The 24,364-nt window shown below is 31.5% G+C and overlaps 1 protein-coding gene across 5 annotated transcripts in view; it reads right to left on the reverse strand.

The window, feature by feature from the left end:
- Nucleotides 1-24,364, reverse strand: part of LOC130452756 (alpha-catulin) — a 298,775-nt gene that overhangs the window by 33,554 nt on the left and 240,857 nt on the right. For all 5 annotated transcript variants that reach the window (XM_056792176.1, XM_056792174.1, XM_056792178.1 and 2 more), the window contains 3 exons: nucleotides 18,595-18,764; nucleotides 12,664-12,912; nucleotides 5,837-6,115 (listed from right to left, as the gene is read on the reverse strand). In XM_056792176.1, the coding sequence (XP_056648154.1) occupies nucleotides 5,837-6,115; nucleotides 12,664-12,912; nucleotides 18,595-18,764 (698 nt within the window). The remainder of the gene's footprint in view (nucleotides 1-5,836; nucleotides 6,116-12,663; nucleotides 12,913-18,594; nucleotides 18,765-24,364) is intronic.

Below are 24,364 nucleotides of genomic sequence, written 5' to 3' on the forward strand. Positions count from 1 at the left end.
TTGACAGTGCTTGAAACTAAATAAAATAGATCGCTGTACTCTTTCTTAAGATATTTATATTAACTATTATTTATTTTAATAGAATAATATTTTGATGTTACATTGTGTGATCAAATATTATGATTAAATAACGACATTACTAATTTCAAAAAAGTGAATCTAATACAAAAAATAATTATATTTTTATCGAAGAGAAATCCGTAAATTAAAAACTACTAACAATACCCTGTAGATAACCTCCAAGCAAAACTATCTGAAGGATATGCATTATATTTAATTAAAATATGAAAATGAAATAGTTATAAATAACGGAAACTTTAAATATATATATAAGCATAAAAAATATTTGTAAGAAATTATAACCAACATTTCTACTAAATTCCGAAAACCTAGTGGAATTAAACAAATACTCACAATAGAGCAACGAAGTTTGTGGAAACTGGGTTGTTTTCAAATATTTTAGACACAACTGAAAAATTAATCAGCATTCCCGAAGCTACACTAGTCAATGTTGCCAAATCGGTAAGTATTCTCCGATTTTAGGAAAATTCGGTAATTTGGCATGAAAGCTGATGATTCATGATACATTGAATATATGCTTATATCCAAATTAAATTAGTACGAAATAATTGATTGGAATTTATGCACAATTTATTAGTAAACTGACGAGTTTTTTTTAGTCAGAATAGTTTGGCATGAGAAAAAGGCATCCGAAGGAGTGAAAATTAATGATTTATGAAAATTGAGGAATATTGATATGCTGCTCCTCGATTTCTTTGGAAGAAGCGACATTTTTGCGGATTTCTCTATATCTATTTGGCTATAAATCAATGGTTTCGATTTCTCTCAATTTTTGATAATAAACTGTCAGTTTGACCTTGTTCTTAAAATAAGAATGTTATAGAAACTGGTCAAAGCTTTTCATAATTTTATGCGCAAAGTATGGTTTTAAATTTATGAAAATCCAAGAATAAATTCTGCGAAATGAAGGAATAATTTCACGTACTTCACGAGATAAGAGTGTATTTCCTAGTCTAGAATTTTAGTACCTGTAATCGTTATCATTCTGGTGCAAGATCGTTCTCGACTAGTGAATGTTATTTACATCCATTATAGTATAAATCTATTGATTATAGCGGTTTATAGTGTTTTCCTGACAACTTATGTACTGCTTTGACAATTTTTTTGGATATATAGCGAGACTATTCCATATATGATATCAAGACTTTAACAACTTTATCCACAACTGTTGTATAATGTATCCATTATACATCTGCTTGCTCGACCGTAATAATATCTATTAATCACAGCAATGATTTATGGATTTATCTTGTCTTACCTATATTATATTGTTTTTCTAAAAATCTCGGTTTTGATAATTTTTATAGTACTAAGTGACCTGCAATTTCAATGCACGGAGCATTAGCACTGAGCTATCACAGACATTGAACTTATATGTCGTATATGTGTTTCTAAACGTACTATGATTTTTGAAATAATTTTTAAATTGGAGTACCTTTTGAAACAATATAATTTAGACTTGCATCTATCAAAATTATTGTATGTTTAGATTTCTCTGTTGGAGAAGTTGCTGAAATTTCCTTTTTAAATTTATTGGTGGGAAAAGTCAGGGAACTTATTTAATATGGCATTGAATTTTCAACTGGCAAAAATGATATATTGAATGAAATATTTGTTAGAGTGAAATGATAGTATTTCTAATGATGTAACAAAATTTTCCAGCAAAAAAACTTGTTATTCACTCGCTAGCACTAGCGCTCGTAGCAGTAAGCTTCCCCTCGTGAATAATAACCTTTAATATGCACTAGTGAATAATATATTATGTAAAATCAACAAAATATATCTTTAGAATATTTAAACATCAAAAATAATCATTTTTATGACCCTCTATTCAATATAATTGTCTACCACGTTTAGTAAATTAAATTGGACAGTCGAACAAATAGATTCACCCACTTTTGTTACGTACCTTGATATAAATTATACAAGTTAAATTGTTTTGATTAGGAAAATTTTCAGAAAGTTATATTATCTGTTCATTTGATCATTTTCAAAATAATTATAACTTTCTAGATAGGATCGAATTGATGATATAATATTCAATAGAATATGTCAAATGAAAAATTCTTTTCTAACAATATCAAATAGATGGAATATACATCGGAATTTCAACTCAAAATCTGAATATAAATTCTTAAAGGAAAACAAACAAATGTTGTCATTTCAAGTTATTGATTAATAGAAATGAAGAAGAAATTTATTTCGAATTTCTTATTTATTTGCAATCCGCTATCGATCTTCAAATAGTTAGAGCGAATAAAAGTGGCAACGTTGAATTTCAAGATGGTGCCAGCGTGACTATCAGATATTTCTGAAGCCAATAGAAATTGATTTGGATTTTCCGACAAGAAGTAAGGTACAGGGTAGTGGTTCGATAAATTACACAGATTACTTTTCCTGAGAACTGGTAGGATATATGCTTATTCACCTACGCTTATTTCCTAGAAATTAGCTTAGAATATTTTTAGGTAATGTTGAACATTAATTCGATAAATAATTATTAATAAGGTCAGAGCTAATTGTTCAATGAAATCTAGCTCTCAATAATTCGAAGAAATGAAGTGAGTCGTGCAAATTTGGAGTTGGGGCAGTTAAATAATTTTTATTTCGAAACAATGACACTTAATATTTATATTGTGTAACATATGAAGCAGGTATTAAATAGATTTCGACAACTAAAACTAGATGGAGATAAAGATTTATTGCATTATTTGTTATGATTGAAGTGTTTGTTGGAAAAATTGACTTTTATACAGCGTGGGCTACAAGAAACAGTTCACTCCGATATTTACAAGATTTTATTAAAATACTGGAGTATTATACGATTTCAATTTCAAGAAACTTAGGAATAATACCAGTTTGGAAATATCCAAAATACAATTGAATTTATTTTTCAGAAACAAAATTAAAAAGAAATAGATTATGGTACTTTTCAATCTTGTTTACACATAGGATTGGAAACTCCCCTTAACAGAATAGGTTCTAATTAAGTTTTTGAATACAAAATAATTTAAATTTTTAAATAATCGTTAAGTAAGCCTGAGAAACGAGAGGGGTTTTCGAAATTTGTTGTAATCATTGTTGTTTGTCAATCATAACCATAAATTAAATATAAATAACGTGAAAAGATTGAAAAATGTATCCAAGAAATTGTTGCATGATTTCAAAAACATTGAGATTGTTGAATGTGAGCATAGGTTGAGTAGGGATAAAGGACCTAATCCTTATAGTCCACACTATAGTTATTAGGGAATGAACCAGGAATCTCCTGCCGAAGTGGGTTTCCTGATGGAATTATTTGTCGTGGGAATAGGTTTATATGTGAAACAATATAGTATGTATAGGTAGGTCTAGTTAGTGTCAGTTGTGATGATTAACCTTCTAAAGACGATAAATAGTGTAGCGAAACGCATTTCAGATACTGTAATTATTGTGAGTGTTTATATAGTGGTAATATTGAAGAATGTATTTAATATAAGTTTATCAAATAACAACAATGTTAAAGCAATATTTCTATTCTAATATATTGTAATTCACCGTTGATGATAGAAAAATAATAGATAATAGCAAATTATAGACGTTGTGTTTCGTTTTTAAGGCGTATTGCACTTGAAATTAATTCTAATTATATTTGAATAATTCATTTGAATGTCGTTCTAATGATGTGCCACATACGGTTTACTACTTATTTTCAAATGAAGAGAAGTGGAAAGAAAGCGGTCAACACTTAATAGATTTCTGTGCGGTAAAAATAGGATCCTTTGAGAATTTCCTTATAATCTATTATATTATGTGGCCCACACTGTATTATGAATTTAGAAAGAAACATTGAGGGCTTTTGAACAATATAAATATTTTCTGCAACTTTATTTGTGTGTAACAATATGAGTTATGTATTTGAAGACATAAGTATATTTGATTATTTATTTCCAAACACGAATATCACATCTTAATCAAAATAACTAACAACAGCCCAATTTAGAATAATGAATTTTGAAATCATGTCAAATTTTTCTTTAAAGAGCCTAATCCAATTAGATGTGTAAGAATTTTAATAATCATAGTGGTAAGTAAAGCATAGTAAATACACTAAACACTATGAAATATACGCACATTGTGAAAATCAAACATTGAGACACCAAACAAATCAATATAAGAAATGTACGCTCCAATTTTCTCAAGAAAATAGACGCAACATGGAATTGGTAGTGTCTTTATCTGAGTTTTTATTTTTTATGAATAATCTAATTTCCATTACTCCACAGATGAAACGATACATTACTGTTGAAGGTAACACTCGTAGTCAGTTTTCTGTATAATTTGCACCCTCTAATGTCTCGAGTAATTATTAATAGTTGTATCAAACTTCTACCTCTCTAATTCCCAGAATTCTCCCATCAAAAACCTTGAATGGCAAAAAGTAACAAATGAGGGACGCAACATTTTCAAGCTGCATTACCTGTGCAGCCATGTTTTTTGTAATTTTCAGCAATTACTGTTTTAGAAAACTGGTCAAACCATCATCATCAATATAAAACAGCAGAAGTTTTATATAAACAATCAAATTCTATTGACTGTATTGTGCCCATCTAATTTTCACCTAATGTTATAGCTTGCTTATATGGTTATCTAACATTTCATAGCATGTCGGATGTAATTAAACAGAAATATGTCTCGACCCTGTGGAAGATTTTGGAGAGTTGTGTACCATAAACTTTGTACTTTAAGTACGCAATAAAAAGTCCAGATGAGTTAAATCCGGTGACCTAGATCGCTGTTTGATAGAACCTCTACGGCATATCCAGTGTCTAGAGAGCATCTTAAAAGTTTCAAATTCATCTATCATAGTGTGTAGCTGCACCTTGTTAGTTTTTATGGAATTTAACTGATATATTCTAGTGTTTGGGTCATTTAAGGATCAACAAGGTCTGCTAATAGTTCAAATATTGATGTCACCATTCAAATTCCCATCAATAAGCAATGGTTTGATAATGGGGTTGCCCAGAATGCCTGTCCAAGAATTCTATTAATGGGACATTTGTTTATGATCTGCACTGAAAACTTCAGAATTTGTTATCACTTCAATAACGACACTAATGCCTGATGATTTTATTATTAAACGTTAAATATTTTCATTGGTGAAATGTTCTAAAGTAAACCTTCGTCATTAAGCAACCCCAATTTTTCACACATTATCGTCGTCTACGTGTAAAATTCATATTTTTTGACAATCCGTGAACACTTCTCATTTATACAAAAAAAAATGATTTTTCTCAATAATTTATGGAAATATGGTCAAGAGTTCCTTTATAGATTTTAATTAAATTTGTAAAATAATATCGGCTCGAGATTCGACATCATTATATCTAGCAGTTGAACTAGCAGACTAATTATTTTTATATTTTGGTTGTAACCATTCATTCTTTTTAGTTTAAAATAAACCGTTCTCAAAATTGGTGTTTTATCATCTTCAACCATGAATCTTACTCCATCCATAACAAAAAATTATTAACGAAATTGATACTTTAAAAATCCTGGAAGAATTACCAATCAATAATTTAAAGTGAAAATAACAGAGGATATCATAAAACATGTTAAATGTCACCGAAGTTTAAACAAAATGAAAAATGGCAATTTTAGTCAGAAAAAGGTTTCCAATTCCAAAAAAGGTTTTAGCTACCATAATATGAATGCTGAGTATCAATCAATCAACGAGCTTCCAGACTATCTTTGATATGAAATGAAAAATACTCACTCCTGGTCTAGGCAGAGACATATAAACTTGTTTTTCCGGTCTCGGTTGTGTCGCGTCGATGACATCCTTGACCATCGTCGTCACATCCGAAATTAACCATTGATACATATCAGCAAAAACTTCAAGATTTTCTTGAGCGATTTTGCTGCCTGGACATGTTCCCAAACATTTTGCAGCTGTTATCACTTGAGGACCGTATACTCGTAAATTTATTTCGGTAAATTTGGCAGATACCTGAAGCGTATCGGATACGGCCACGTTACGTAATAATTTACAAACCTAAAAAAACAAATACAAGTTCTTATTGTTATATTTGTAACTAGCGTATATCATTTTGCTACATTCTTTGTGTAATGGCACCCATGGCTGATTCATGAATGCGGAACGAACATCGTTTTCAATTTGTTTAATGGATTGCAGATTCTTTCAACTTTTTTTTATCTTTGTCTGTTTCACATAAAATGTGCGGTATTTGATAAAAAGTGTATGATGAGCAAATAAATTGAAATTCTTATGAAACATCTATTTCAACGAAACAAGCTAATGAATGAAATGTGAAAGCAAAAAAGTATGATTTATAACCACCTTTGGTTAATCGATCCAAGCTTCTAGAATCCGTAGCAGGAGTGTTGTGGTGTAGAGATAAGATTTATTTCGTACATAGTTATTGTTACAAGTTATAAGATGATACAAGGTTCATAGAAAAATGCAATATCAACCGTTTTTATATAATTATAAATATCACAGAAGCCAAGATCACGTATTATAATGTTATTTATATATAGTCAGATTTCACTTGACAATGCATCGAAAGATACTATTATTGTTTTTGTACATGTGGTGGTTATTTGTATAGTTACTGAATATTAACAAGACAAGAAGAGTCACTTTCGTCGAAATGATTGAAGTAAGGCTTACAAAAGCGTGCCTATTGAAACGAATAAATGTTTTCTAAGCGGGGTTATGACTTTTGAAAATAAACAATAAGAATGTTGCTAATGTACTTAATAGAGTTTGTTCGGCCTACTGAGGAAGCTTGTGACTAAATTTCGAACCCAGTTTACACTATTGGACATTGAACCACTAGCACACAAACGTTCAGTGTGAAACCTTATAAGATACGGCTGGTCCAAGAATTGAATTCACACGATCTCCCACAACGTCTAATATTTGGTGAATGGGCGCCGGCAAAATTGGAGGGAAATTCACTTTTTTATCGAAAAATTGTGTCAGCAACGAAGCTCATTTCTGGTTTAATGAATACGTCAACAAGCAAAATTGCAGCACCAATGCATCCCGAAAAAGTCATTGTTTGGTGTGGATTATAGGCCGGTGGCATCATCGGACCGTACTTCTTCAAAAGCGACGATGGCCAGAGCGTTACTGTGAATGGCGAACGTTACCGTGTCATGAATGACGATTTTTGTTGCACAAAATTTGAAGATTTGGACATGCTTGACATTTGGTTTTAACAAGACGGTGCCACATGCCACACGGCACGCGAAACAATGGCCCAATTGAGAGCCACCTTCAGTTCATCTCACGATTGGGGCCCGTCATTTGGCCACCTAGATCGTGTGATTTAACGCCTTTGGACTATTTCTAGTGGGACAATGTTAAGGCTAAGGTCTACAGAGATAAACCAGCAACGATTGACCTATTGGAAGCTAATCTTGAAGCATTTATTCTTGAACGGCCGATATGTAGAGAATGTACCAAAATTGAAGCTTGCGCATGGGCTATCTAAAGCGGAGCCGTGACGAGCATTTGCATGAAATAATCTTCAAATGTCAAATTATACTGATCGTTTTATCGATTCCAATGAAGATTTCATCAATTTTTTGTTGAATTTTTCAAAATCAAATCCTATACCTATACAAAAAATCACTGATTATTAGACTTTACCTCTAGATGGAGATAGCAACAAAAATATCACTCAACATTCAAAATATCATATAAATTTTTATTAACATAGTTAATTACTAATATTCACATTTGAAAACAACTTAATTCAATCACATTATCTAATTTCATCTTTCGGACAATGCAATGTACATATGTTCCTTCTCTGGTAGAATATCCATCAACGCAGCGCACTCGTGGCATTTTCTTGCAGTAGAAAACTTAAAATATTGAGTGAATGATTAGTTCAATTTAAAAAACAATTGCTATCACTGCAGCAAGTAAGGACAATTGGTATATTCATGCACTTTTATCTACGTCTCGACGTGGCGGACAACCGGTTTATCCATAATGACTTCCAGCGATCGAAAAAGAATAGCATCCGATAATCAAGTGAGATAAATATAACAAGGGGAGGAGAGTAGATTGACTCTTTTTGTCTTAATAATATTCGGTATCACGTCTATTTATCGAAGAAAAATAGTAAACCAAAATAATGATCAGTGGGTGATCAGTACATGAATATCCCGGACGAAATATGACGCGGCATCGTTATTGGTACAAAAGCTGCGTGGGAGGAGCGAGCACCGCATCGCAGCAGAATCTGCTATATCAAGTGTAGTGCAGGGACGGCATCGTATTTTCATACTGTATTGAGATTCTTTGTATTTGTCTGTTGCGTCATTTTTTATCTGACACGGTGACTGATGGTGAAGTTATTGACATTAGCTATACTCCGCATTAGAAGAAATGGTACCATCAAACTACCTTCTACAAAGAATCATTCAATAATAGTGGTACCAATAATATCTACACAAATTTTATCTTTCAAACGCCTTTGTGTTCTATGTTCCCGAATCCATCCATAGATGGAGGCGCGCCATCATTCTGCAGCCATAAATCATTTTTATTTGGAAACAACTGATTCAATTCGGGAAGCAAGAAGTTTTGAAGGAATTCTTTTTCTTCGAAAAAGTATGGTCCAATAATTCTATTATTTATCATTCTCGTCCAAACATTAACTTTCTCTGGGTAGTCCAGTAAGAATTTTCCATAACCCAACACCGGTAAGTTTGACGATTGATATAACCGTTTAGTAGAAATGTAGCGGCATCAGAGAAAAGAACTTTTTTTATCACATCAGATCACTGTTAGTTTGTTCCATTATAATTTCACAAAACTAAATAGGTATAGAGATGATCTTGAAAGGTTAACAGAACATCTAGTTGTTTGTTGTAAGGTATTGGTTTTATATTATCTTTAGGAAGGTTATTGACATGATCCGTGTCTCAGAATTTTTTCTCAATTTTGCTTACAATGGATTGTGAAATTGGTTCTTGGTTGGGGTATTTATTATTGAATAACGTACGTACTTCTTTCTGCATTTATGTTTTATCTCCACAACAAATCGTTGTTAAAATTTCAATTCTTTGCGTTTCAGTCCACTTCATGTTAATGGATACAAAGAATTTTTTAAAACTTCAACTACAATAATACTAATAATAATATAGTAGTATCAATCACTTGACAGAAAGTTAATAAGGTTTGAATATCCAAGTATAAAAATTTTGATGTTGATAAGGTAACAGAATTATTCAAAAAAGTAAGAAGTAGGTAGACATTTTATTAGCAGTGATGGCCTGTATAACATTTATATTTTTGGATGTGAATAAATAATACATCTCTCAATAATAATACATCTCTCAATAAATCATGTGACTGACACACAGATAGCACTGCTACGGTCAAATCCATAAGACGTTTGTGAAGTACCAAAATTCAAAACAATTTCATGACATTTCGATTAGTCAGAAAAAAGTGGGAGCCATTTGTGTGAAGCTACTATCGTTATTTTCAAAACAATGGATTCAAAACAAGTTCGTGTGTTAATTTATAATTGCTTCTTGATGAAAAAGTACTGTGCAAGCTCAGCAATGGACTCAAAAGTGCTATCCGGATTCTGTTCCATTCAAAATTATATTAGTTATTGTTCTGCTAAATTGTTTGAATTTCAGTTTTCACGAACCAAAAAGCAAAAGAATAAAAAAACTCAAATTTTTTCTCATGATTCATAATTCTCCCATTTTTATGTATATAAAAAATCATCTTTTTTGTATTTGAATCGTATATGTTTTTTGTGATTTTATAGTTTAATCCTGGTGCTGTTTCTCATTGTATTGATAATGTTTTTGATCTGTTTCTTGAATATTTCATGATTGTCCTATATACAGTATCGGAATTATTATAGGCATATTTTTCGGACCTATAGTTTTTGTTGTTTTAGATCATTATGACCTGTTCTGTTTGTCAAATAATCTGAGTTGTTTATTATTTTGCAGGGAATTATGATTTAATAAATCCATAGCTTTGTATATAAATTCAGAATCTGATAGTCGAAGATGAAATATATTGACAACTAAATTGGTTTTGCATACCATCTTATTTGAACGTTATTTTGGATTTCTTTCTTAAACTACAACATCATTATTCTATATAATATCGATTGTTAGTTTCCTATATCATAAAAATTTGATATTTGGTTTATATTCTCAATTTCATTCTTTCATATTGCAATAATGCAACCACTCTTACGAGAATAATTGTATATTCATGTTAAGCTCGTAGTAATATTCCTCTGCAACTGATTGTGCTATAACACTTGATATAGACTCTCCTAAAGCAAACTATCCCCAAATTTGAACTAAGAAATGGGTTATAGTACAGCTTTTATGAATTCGTCTATGTATAATCTCATTTTCCCCATCTTATCGTTGATATCTTTTAACAATTGTAATTGGAATATTTGTATAAGGTAACTGAGCCAGTGCTCGGCCCTATAAAACACTGCTCTGCATATTAGTAAAAAATAAGGCAAATCTCAAAGACCAACCATTTTAGTTGAATATTAATATTGTATTTGGGATATAGTTGTAATTGGAGAAATTTCTAGTAGTCAGCCTTTAAAAATCTAAACAGCCATGAGTGATCCAGTGTACAGCCAGAAAAAACTAAAGGGTAAATAGTTTTACAACAAATTGCCTGACAGATTGTAAATTTCCAATGTTTTTTTCTTCAATTTCATTCTACAGTTTAACAAATACTTTTACAATTATTTCAAGTTTTGTTTTTGATATTTAGCAAGAAGCAGCAGGAGCCATATTCTAGGCACTTTTTTTATCCTACCGTGGAAGCGATCCTGCAGAGAACCTCTTGGTACGCCATATATTCCGATCGTTTCTCTTTTACTCTTTGTTCTTTACGTGTTAATTTTTTTTAAAGCATTTACAGGGTACTGATGTAATAATCGTCTCATAGGTGCTATTCTGTGAAAAGTTTAAAAAGTTTGTTTGCGGATATAGTTCTCATTACATTACATTCATACCAAATTAACAAATGAAAAATAATTTTTTCTCTTCGTATAAAATTTACGTTAGGTTACGAAAAGGGTTGCTGTGGATCATTCACAGAACCAAAAACATGTAAAGAAAAACTGAAATCAGTTGACAACGATTTTATACGTAGGACAATTTATAGTTCATATAAGGAGAACAGGGGTGCGATATTAGAAGTGATACAGCAAAAGGTAGCAGATTATTCAGAATAAAAATTATATCAGTTTAGAAATATTGCGCAAAATTTAGTCAGTATGTGGTTTTAAACATAAAAAACTGAATAAACGGATAGCAATAACCGAATCGTCAAGGATCGTTCCATTTATGTCCGAAAAAAAATTTCCTATTCCTGTTCAGCGATCGTAAAAAAGGGCTAACAAACAAAGAATTGCTTACGGTTATTAAATGTCTAAACTTAGAGAAAATTTATTTTTATGACAAGCTGTGAAAAGAACAGGGTCATAGACTTCTCAGACTATCCTTACTATTGCATATTTAACCCTATGGAGTTGATGTGGCACATATAAAATCAGAACTACGAAAATGTAATCAGTGTCCAGCATTAAGTAAAGAGGTTGTAGAGCTCGTAAAGAAAGTTCTAGCAACAGACCACCAAGAGCTTTGGAAAATCTGTGTTGAATATGTTATCAAAGAAGAAGAATAGGGTACAAAAAGGTTCACGTTTGGTACCCTAATTACCTTCTAATTACGTTTTATTATTCAATATTCAGTTGTAGCAAGTTAACGAGGTATAATAATGATTTTTTTAAGTTACAATGGGACTACAATTAAGTGCATCTGTCTAAATAAAGGTGTATAAGGACGTCCAATTTATAATAATTCGATTGCCTTTTAACGAATACTCTCGATATAGTATATATACATATAGATATACATATTTTTAAAAGTATTTATAAAAATAATAAATGTATGAAATGAGGTATCTACGCCTATGGTAGATCAAACAAAATTGTCGGCAAGAGTTTTTATAATCCGCAACTGATAATAATCCTAAATTTACAGAGGCTGACTACTGAATCCTGTATTTATATTACTGGAATATTAAAATAATAAGTCTACCCATTTATACAAAGCAATAGCACAAAAGAAATTAATTTTTTATATCGACATACATTAACAGTGCTGAGTGTCTACTATAGTTCACATTAAGAATTTATTGACTTGTTCTCATCCACCCAATCTCCTCACCAAACTACTAACTCCTACATAAATAATTTTCAAGTTGGGTCCATTAAATTTTTGGATAGCGCGGAAAATACATTGTCATTTCTTTAGTTAATGCGTTTTATGGGCTGACCTGACTCCTGGGCACAGTTACCCTACTACACCTAATGGAATAAATACATATTCTCGTGAAAATTTGTTTTAGAAATCTAATGTATTGATTAACTATTTCAAAGTATACAAGCAATGTATTGCTGGAAAAACACTTTATATATTCAAATATACTAAAACACAAAAACGTCTATAATTGTTATTTCCAATTCAATTTTTCCTAATATATCATCTCACCTCCAAAATATGATCAATGGAATCGTGAAAGGCATTTGAGGTATGATGCAGTCTATCAATTTCCGACATTGTTGCTTGCTGTCTGATACTTGCCACTAACTCCAGTCCATGTTTGGTTACACTGTTTAAATCTTGAGCCTGATATATAGCGGCGTTAGCTAAATGCCTAGATAAATCTCTTGATGAGTTAATACAAACTTGTATCGAATTATCTAGTTCCGGACAGTTTGATATATCCTCGAAACCACCCTGAAAAATTGAAGTGTCTTTAGAGTTTTATACTTTTTATAAAACAATTCATATTATTTAATATGAAGACAATAATTTATCAAATCAATTTGTTTCTTCACATTTAAATTTTCTGTCAATACCTGGGAAGATGGGAAGAAAATAAATATATTAAAAAATGAACAAGTATCATTTTTAATGGTGGACGTACTCAGAACGTGTTGTCATACGAGTGCTATTTGAGTTGTTTACATATACTTGAAACATTCATCTTGGTTAAAAAATGGAAATAATTCGCGAATATTTTCGACGACTTTCGACGTGTATTAAAAACCAGCATTGTGTCGATCAACTTGCTTCGATTTTTGGTGATGAAGCATCACCTTGAACCACCGTGTTTCGCTAGTTTTTCGAATTCAATCATGGTAACAATTAGCTACAAGATGCAGTCGTCCAAAATCGGATGTTGTGCTATCGATGCTATACGTAAATTGATATTGCAAGATCATCATGTGACATACCGTAAGATTGAGGGGCATTAGTCCCAGTCGCATACATTCAATATTGCATGAGCATTTGGCTTTAAACAATATTTCTTAGTGTTGATCACCGTATAGTTTGTCAATCGCTGATTGTGTCGATTGGTGCAAATAAATGCTGAAAAAATTAATCCCGGTGCTTCAAAAGACGTCTGTACAATCGTGACAGGCGACGAATCATGGATCAATCCATATTAACCCGAAACTGTTTGTCAGTGTTCGAAAAAATCAAGCAAACCAAACGCAGAAGACGAATAATTCTCCACCACGACAATGCGAGCTCTCACACAAAGTTCAAACAAAAACGTTTTTGAACAGTCAAAACATCGAATTATTTTGTACAGTTATTGTTTGGCACCCAATGGTATCTTCTTATTCCAGCAAATCAAAAATAAATTATGAGGTCAAAGTTTTTCTACTCCTGAAGAAGCGGTTGATGCGTTCAAATCACATGTTTGAGAAATAAGTGCCTCAATCGGAATGGAAAAAATGCTTCGACAATTGGTTCAAACGCATGCAAAATTGTGTTGATCTTAATGGAGACTATTTTGAAGAACAACGAAGCCATATCCAATTATAAATATTTGTTTTTATTCTTACAGTTTGGTCTCTTTGGAGCTTCTTGAATTTAGAGAATGAACTATCCAAATTCCATTCTAGACATTTTTCAGAATTCCAGTCATAATGGCCTACCAGCAATTGAAAATTTGAATGTACGTAGTAAATCTGAATAATGTACTAGGTGCTAAGGCAATCGGGAATTCAATTATTGCAATTTTTCCATATTAGCCCAAGTAATGTGAATTATATTTGTGAATGATTGCATTTTGATTTTTTTTCTCAGAAAGATCAGACACTAGCGTCAGTGATAATGGATAAAAATGTAAAGGGTCACAAATAATTGTTATCCGTCTTTTGTATTTTTACATGTGACATGCTGAAGTAATAAATGTTCATACATATTACAGTCTTCTAGTTCTTTTGATTGAATTATTTTGTCAGCTATCTCTTTCAATTTAATTTCACTACACTTCATGTATTTTTTAGTATAACCGTGTCGTTAGACGACCAGAGCATAGTGGACGGATTACAGTGTTCGTACAACCCTTAAGCCGATGGCAAACTTATCGGGAAAACATTTGCTAATATCTACGGTCACGGTAAATTTGTACCGTATCAAAGGGAATTTATAGTCGTGATTACTTGGGTGTCTGATGTTCTTATTCTCTGTTGGCTTGCAGAAGCGAATTTCTGTCTACGGAATCTTTGATGTATTAAGTAGAAAATGACTATATCGAAAATCTTCAAAGTTGTAACCGAAATCATATATTACTTAGTTTTATTCAAGGATCTGCCTTTTCTTTTAGCTTTTCTAAGTAGTGCATTTTAGGCAGATAGCAAAACTTATCCAGCGGAAGTTATTATTTTCATTCATGATTTTGGCGTTATTAATATTGTTTAAACATTAAACTTTCGTCGATATTACACCTTGGCAAATCTCATCCGCATGACTGCGCCTTGAGGAGAGCAAATAAAGACACCATACTTTTTGTGAATAAGGATAACAGAATTACGTTTGTACTCCGAAAAACACTTTTATGATTCAAGAATATCATTCTGAGAATTGAAAATATCTATTGTCACCATGGTAATGTCTCAATGAAGTGACGGTAAATGGAGATGTTATTTTTTCTAAAACCCAGTTATGGTTTGTAAAAAAAATATTATATAATAGATGAAGGTGATGAGAGGTACATGTCAGTGTTAAAACATTGACGAAAAAGAAGAAATAAATATTTATTTGTTAGCAAACACTTGTTCTACAAATACAATGTCTTATTTTTAAGTTGCATATTTATTTCACTCACTTTGAAATTATTATGATAATATTATGATTCAATTAAATTATTTCAACACATTCACTTACTTCTTAACCATTCTTTCATGACATCTTTGCAAGATCCAGTTGTACCGCATTTTTCAGACTGCTCGTTGTGGTATGATCCATTGTCAATAACAGAAACACCTGAATCACTTTTTAATTCAAAAATAAGAAACGCGTTTGCTATAAAACCATTTTCTTATCCAGCATGAACTGATCTACTAATTATTGTCCATTTAGGTCGAGTTTTCGTAAACCTTCGTTGTTGATTTTAAACTAAGCTTTCGTGTTGGTGTATGGGGAATGACTATATGTTCCGCCCATTAGTAAACTTCGGTTGGTTGTTATTTTACGCCATCGAATATCTATATTTTGTAAAAATTTGTGTGAAATTTTCCTATTACCTTTATAACCCTCTCGTACTTTTTAATGCTAGTTAATTTTTCTTGCATATACGAATTATCACAATTCGTCACAATACTGACCCACCGAAATCATCTGAGCTGTTTTCTTGGGTTTGTTTAGCTTTTTTGTGCAACCTCGCCACGTTGTGCCATCAATCCTATAAATTTTAGTATATAATGCACAATTTCGCGATTTTGTGCAGTCAATATTTTTTTTGGTATAAGAGGCTTTTTCATATAGAAGATATGAAAATTTTGTTAGAGGTTATTTCACTAGTATTTCAAATTTTTTTAACAACGCGACGATCGATTTACTATTAGGATCTCCTACAATTATTTGCACGCGTACTAACAGAATGCAGTCGCTAACGTGTAGAAAATTGACCAACCTTCTTGGGAAGAAACACTTGTGTACATCTCACTAGTGTATGCGAATGAAAATGGATGTACTTATAAGCTACTAAACGCAGACATTGCTTAATATGGCGTAATGCGTATGATTAAAATGGACAATTCTCTGTCTTATAGTGGCACACCATAAAAACAACGGTATAAGAAACTGAGAGCATGGTTCGACGGTACATGGAGGATGTTCATTACATAAATAGTTTCATTTTTACATACATACATCAAAATGATTAAGTTATTACATACCCCAGTTATTACGGTAAAAGAAACATTCTATTTATGATTTTTTTTTTATTTTCAACATCAACATTCTTGGTTGTTACTTGAATTACATCACATACATAAACGACATGACATTCTGGGAATTTACGTATATCTTAAGGTCTGAAGTCGGTAGCAAGTTTGGTTATAGTATTTTGAACATATTTTTCTAAAGTAACTATTCTAGTGGTGTACTGAAAATTACATTACAAGCAACCTGTTGTTATGCAAGTTTTAGTGAAATATGGCAAAAAACAAGGAAATTTTTGACAAATTGCAGTAAGCGTGGAAACAATTGTTTTTGATAACGAAGCGTTTCAAATAGGTACTGGCATGAATCAGTAGAAAACGATTCACACGAAGACGTGTCCTTTATCACTCATACGGATGCGAATGTCACATCTGACTGGTGCCTAACCATTAGTGCGTTAGCAGATGAGCTGGATATCAAAATGAAAACCGTTCATATGTTATTCAACGATTTGAACAAGCGAAATATTTGTGCAAAGATGGTAAGACTCATGAATAACAACAAATTCGTACAGCGATCTTTGTTGTCTTGGATGTATCAGGCAATCACTGTTGTTGCTATATAAGTAATTGAATATGATTCCAAGACTTGTAAAAAATAGAAGAAGCACGGAAAGCTGATGGAGAAAGGAAGAAATTAAAGGAATGTTTGAATTTCTACAAGATAAAATAACATTAAGAAAATATGAGAAAAAATTCTAGAGATAGAAAATATAAAATAGATAACAATATCTGAAACAAAACCTAAGCGAACGAAATAATAGAACGGTAACAATAAAACGAGAAGTGAAGAAATAAAATGGTTATACAGGAGCTTGAAGACAATAAAGAATAAGGTGATGGAGAAGTGAGAGAAAAAATTGGGACTATACTAGAAGGGGTGGTAATAATTACAACTTAAAAAGTAAAGTAATTAGAATAGTAGTATATAACTGCAATAAAAGAAGACAAATACTCATCAAATTATATCAGTGGCAAACAATGAAGCTATTGAAATTATTGAGAATCACGTCTAGTCGAATGAAGATCAAATAAGAAAAGGATAAGAGAGCAAATATCTGATTATATACATAGAAAGAGTGAAAGCCGAGAGAAAAAAGCTTTTCTTAGATACCATAAGATAGTTAAAGACTGCAACATCTGTTAAATCAAAATTATCAAGAAGAAAAGAAATGTCAATTAAAGAGGGAGAAAGGGAAACAGAGAATGGAATGAACTGCATCACGATTATATAAATTGATATATGGAGAGAGGAAAAGATGCCAAAAGAATGGAAAAATGGACGAATTGTTACAATACACTAACTAACTAAAAACTAACAACAGTACCAAAACGATAGAGGAATGACGCTTTTAAATGTAGCTTTAAAAATAATATAATAATAAAACAGAGACACCTGGCGACTAAAATATAACATATTGTAGGAGAATCCACACTACATATAGTGGAAAAACTCTTGAATTTTTTCTCTTAACAATATATCCAATCCAAACCAATTCCTATATAATAGTTTTATGAAAATCTAGAATGAGAAATAATTTTGAATAACATACTGTTTAAAATATATATATGCTATATGTAAAGCAAGGCTTGCATACTTTCATATTCATTTAACAAACTCATATCTAGCTATGTGCGACGTTGCACTAATTAAGGAAAAATACATGACTACCGAAAAATATAGTATGCTTGGTTCTCAAATTTTAAACTAATTTAATACCATAATTTGCAAAATAAAAATAAAATTGTAACATTAGAACAATAAGTGAAAAATTAAAACTATTATACAGGAGCTCGAAGACGATGAAGAAAAAGGTGATGGAGAAGTGAGAGAAAAAATTGCGACAATACTGAAAAGAGTGGTAATAATTACAACATAATAGCAATCCCTCAGCATACTAAATGGTTATGTAGCGTACTTATTCCTTACGACAAGCACACATTCTTATCATAGTGAGTTTTTTTCAAGATGTAAATTGTTATGTTCATCTGTGTCAAGCAGTCTAAGGCGTAACCCCATTTAAATTTGGCAAACTAGTGCATAATGATCGAAGTCGAATATAGTGATAATGTATTTCGGATAACACATATAGGTTCAAACATTGATAACAATTATATGAGTAGTATATTTGCTATTTTCTGTTTCTAGAATTTCTAGAACAGTGAAACGTATACTTACTACATTTATATAAAGACTTAGAAGATGATCTAGTTCGGTTTTAAGTCTTTCACTACATTCTAAAATGGCTTCCCTATGTTCATGGCTAGTATAGGCACTGTCAGTGAAATCCTGAGTTCTTTCTAAGACAGCCTCTAATGCAGTCGGAAGTGTCTCTTGACAGGAAGGGTCTGGAACAATGCGATAACAATATAAAGAATATGTTTATATACATTCATAGCTAGGTTAATAAATGTGTTACAATTTTGTGAAAAATAAAATTGTGATGTAATAATTAATGGCAATGGTAGTTAAACAGACAGCTACCTAATTCTCTAACTACTAATTCCTATTTGTGACACCAAACAAATTCGGAACAGAGTTAAGAGGACTGGAGATGAGAAGTAAAGTAGAACAAGCATGACAAGTATCCATGAAATCATATATATCAAATTATGGTCAGTAGAGCTGGTGAAGAATTTTGTATAGTAGCTGGTCTTAAAGCAATGAAGTGAATAATTTATTCAATAAGAAATGTTAAGAATAGTTAGATTTTGTAATGACTTAATTTGCAGCCGTTGTTTTTGGAGTTGAAAAGAGGCCGACATCCTTCCAATGTTCAGCCGTATGTTGAAATGCGAATGTTGGCGCAAACGCAATGCACAATCACATAATCATCAAGAGACTTATTTTCATTTTAATAAACTATACTGAATAAGTTAAGAGTTTGGTTGATTAGTTCTTATAGTAAAGTTGTTCAAGCATAGAATTTTCGGTCGAAGTTCAGTTTCTCTGATATGTCTAATACTATCTTAATTCAGATTATGCCCCGCAGAAAGCAGTTTACTGGTGTTTAGACTGCACTTCTCTAAACACAGACTTTTCGGCTGGAGATACTTCTATCATCCTTAATTCTATATGTTTAACTACAAGACAAACAAATTTTTTTATGGAGACCGGTCCTGAATTTGGTTGATAATACCACGTTTAATTCGGTCTTGTTTAATTTATTAAAACAAACAGCTTTTATTGAGATTGAAAACAAATTATATAGTGTCTGTCTTAACCTAAGTGGCAGTGACCATCCAGTGATCACGATCACGGGCAATCACAGTGAATACTACAACAACTTATTTCAAGATTTTTATATCTTTAGATCTGGTTTCGTTGCTAGGGATTTCCGATGGTTTTTTTCGGAATCTGTCCTAATTGTCGTAAATTAACCAGGGACAGAGTCGGTTTTAGAAAATTCTCCAAAGCATGTGAAGATAACAGATAAAATTTCAACCAATGAAATAATAAATCCATCACAATAAACCTATTCCAACATACTAGCCACCCATAAATACCTTACTAAGGAACAAGATATCATCCTTACATCGATAGATGGAGTCAAAATTCACTACTACATTATAGGTATTGGATCCATAGTTCAACCTAAAAACGTTTTATATGCATCTCGAATCACAAACAACAGAATTTGTATCTACCTCTCCTCAAAAACAACAGTTGATAACCTGATCGCACAACATAAATCAATTAAAATAAAAGGAATCGATACCTAATGTAGTTATATTAAATGTATACCCTATAATACCTACTTCACAAATCGAAGAAGAAATTCAAAAGATGGGAAAAAAACAGTATCAAAAATGACATTCCTAAGAGTAGAAATGCCTGAAGCAGATTATAGCCATGTATTAAGCATTCGGAGACAAATTTTCATCTCTCCCATTGAAAATAATTCTATTCCAGAATCTTTTGTGATAACAAACGATAACACCACCTACCGATTATTTCTTTCAATCAATGGATTAAATTGCTTCACATGCAAATTCATAAGTCTCGAAGAATCCGCCTGTTTGGAATAAAGAGACACAAATACCACCATAGAAGAAATGATTACTGGAAACGACTCTGACCAAATGAAAATATCGAACAAAAGTGTTTCAGAAGAAACAGAGAACACAAAAAACATAACAGACGCCACACCAGAGACAATAACAGAAAATATTCAGCCTCAAACATCAAAAATATCCCCAAGAGTTCCTACCAAACCTGAAATACCCACAACAAAGACATCGTTAAATGTTGTCAAATTTTGCAAGCCCACATTAACAAGGAAAACACTAAATTCAGTTATTATCACCCCTATCACTACAAAAATACAAATTTCAACATCACCTGAATGTTTAGATAGCCCTCCCATTACTTTCGCACTGAGACACTCAAATCAAAAAGAAACAAAAAGTATAAGTCAACCAGTGAAGATCTGTCCACCTTACTAAAGGCAATCAAATATCAGATTGAAAATCGAAGCCCATCTTTCGTTTTAAATTTCAATCAGATCTGCGATTTTCTACAAAACACTATTAATGTTGCAAACCTGAAATAATCCAGATTATTCAAATGAACCATCTGAATTGCTCAATTTCATCTATAAAAACAAATAAAATAAAACCTTGATAATTGATATAACAAGACTTAAGAAAAAATTATTTACTACCAATATCTCAACTACAGATTCAAGTGACAGCGACACATTATCTCAACATTAAATTTGGAATAAATTAACTGATCAAAGATCACATATAACAAAAATGGCTATCAATCTGGGAATAAACCGAAACAAATTTAAAACAAAGAATACCCGAAATTAAAACCAAACTGCCACTATCCAAAAAAAAGAAGAGAACAAGTAATCCTTAATCGTCTAAGAATTGGACATACGCGCATAACACATCAATATCTTCCAACAAAAGAAACGGCGCATTTATCAGTGAAGCATCTACTGATCGAATATCCTCAAAATGAAGAACACAGAAGACGCTACAAGCTAGGAAAAAATTTGAATTCAATTCTCTCTTAATCCGGACACGAAGTGCTTATCTTAAAGACACAAATTTGATATCTAAAATCTAATGTCTCATTATTATAAATTATACTACTACGTTGTAAATGTCTCCCCTGCTAATAACTCTTAGCATGTTTATGTATGTTCAAATTAAATAAAAAAAAACTTTTTTATAGTCGAATTGATAGAGATGAATAGATGATTTATATCCTTTTAAAATCATAAGTTCAAAAAAACTTGTTTGTATTGATGAGTTTTTTTACCAAAACACGCAGTCTTGAGACTTATATTCATAAATGTAAATCCAATCAGAAAACGTTTTGAATTTATTTTGAACTGAAATGTTTTTGGTTAGTTATCAGTCTATATGTAAAGTTCTAATACTTATTCGTTTATTTACCGTGAAACTCTTGAATTGATCTCAATTTTTTGTATTCTTTAATGAAATTTATTCATTTGCCCAAACAGTGACCTTCACTAAATTCCTGCGAATTAAGTAACTTATTTTCACAGCTTTGAAAAAACTATTTATTAACACAATGTATAAATAAAGTAGTTTTAATAATTTACGGTTATCGTTGGATGTCAAGACTATACAGAACACTCTTGCTAGTTTATGCTCTCTTAAATACTATTCCTATTGTATAGTAAAGCTATAATTGATTATATTTATGGTGGTCATGAAACATCAATACAAAAATAAGGTTAAGTAATTTGATAAGTTGATGGAACTTCAAGTGTGTGAGGGACATATGAAATCGCTTAAGTAAGACGTTGAGGACGGTCAAAATACAATAAATCTAAATGAATAAAATAGTAAGTAGAAGTTAAATTGGTAGATTTATGAATGAACAGATCTTAAATGATTCCCATCAGGAGTGGTGGATAATTTGCGTCAGAATAAGGCGGCGTAATATTGGTTTGGAACAAATAAGAAGACATATAAGAGGCCTTAGCAAGAAAGAAAAAGTATTGATATCTATACTAATTTTTTTAGTTTAGATTTAGTTTAAATTTGTATATTTTTCTAGGGAATCAAGCGGTGAAGGAAAAAAATTATTTGTGATAGATAAGGAAGATAAGATAATATATATAAGTATCGACAAATACATCAACATATTAGCCCGGCGTGTATGGCGTAGAAGATAACAATTTCTCTCTCCTACTCAAATTGTCTTTTTCTAAGAAGAGAGGCCTTCGCTCCTTCGCAATCTCACAAGTTCATGCCATCTTTATTCAAGTTATAGGTATTCTTAAATCCACTGAGCGAATCCGATAAGCTTATGGAAATTTGGTCGTTAACTTCTATTAACGTAGTGTATTTTTCTTTTAAATTTTGCCATAAATTTCATAGTGTTCATACACAATAGAAATTTTAGTATTAGCAATTCCTGATTTATTACAGCTGTTAAATTTGAATAGTAACTTTTAAATTACAATATTATCTAGTATACGAGGACGATTAGATGGAAGTGTGATTTTTAAAAGATTGCAAACAATGTCGGTACGGTAGTTATATTGTTGTCTCCAATATTCGTTTAAAAAAAAACTGTTATCCTTGTTGGGTGACTATGAAGAAAAATAATTTGAAATGTTTATTCAACATTATTTTTTACGTGAAAAAGTTACGTAAATCTGGGTCCGCATTTACTTCAACTATTTTCGAAATGATTAATAGAATCCGCCACTAGGCGATTGTCGAGCAGAAGTAAGATAACTACGGAAGTAAATGTTCTGACCGAAGGAGTATGCAATATAAATATAATTAAGCAATAAAGGTTAAGTACGAAATACATATCTGCAAAGTCTGTACCTAGATTGCCCATCTAATGTTCGCCCGCATCCAAACGTAATTCATGTGAATTTTTCTGTCGATATATGATAGTAAAAGATACTTAGGGACACCATCATACTCCACAAACAAAAATATAATGGAGATATTGGACTGAGAAACGAGCTCCCAAGACCGTACCGACAAATGCGATTATAGATCTAGGATTTCAAACGTCCTTATCTTTTAATGACAACCTCAAGAAACATTGACGGCATTACAAGAGTTCTATACCATCACTAGGAAAATTAGCCGAACTGTGTTATTGCCTTGTCCATCATATTGACCTAATCTTGTTATCATCGATTACTTATTAACAAAAATGCCTGGTAAAAAGCGAATCTAGACAAATGAAGAGAAGATGGCAAAGAAAAACTTTCAAAAAGTATGAAGTAATAGGAAATTGTCTGAATGGTAAACTAACTTTTTTATTTCAAAATCACTTTTCCTTCAAACCGCCCTCGTTTAACATCGCAAGTTAGTACATTCTATAGGAGAGAAGCAAATATTATAGATGTAAATATTCTTGATTCTATATATACAATGAAAATAACGATTTGTTGGAAAATATCCATTAAATTGAAGATGTAAGCTACTATAAAATCGCCTCCGTACCTATAACAATATTTGCGCAACTTGATGGAGTAGAAGCTTTTTTTTATTTGTGTATTTGCTGACAAAGTTTCTTACGCACCGAGGAATATTTCCAACCGAATAATCTTTACAGTGGAATTTGAAAATATGTGCATATATTACATCTATTTCCAGTATTTACACTGTTGAATTGAAATTTGGAAATAAAATTGCGAGTATATTTGAGTATATAATTTCATACGAGAGTCTTTTTTATTTTTTATCAATGACTAACATCACTATTTTACAATTTAAAATTTTACTCAAAAGATTAGAGAAAACTAGTCAATTATTTTGTTCTATTGAGTATCACTTTCAGAAAAAATTAGCACCTATCTATGTATATCAAACTTTATTGTCAATAATATTTATTAAGCAGATCCATTTAGAAAAGTGTCTCGAGAAAATCTTTCACTTTATCTAAACGATCTTGAATATGGACATTCACACCATGCGAAGTTTAAATATGAAGG

Source organism: Diorhabda sublineata, chromosome 2 (genome assembly GCF_026230105.1).
Source record: "Diorhabda sublineata isolate icDioSubl1.1 chromosome 2, icDioSubl1.1, whole genome shotgun sequence".
Lineage (NCBI taxonomy): Eukaryota > Metazoa > Arthropoda > Insecta > Coleoptera > Chrysomelidae > Diorhabda > Diorhabda sublineata.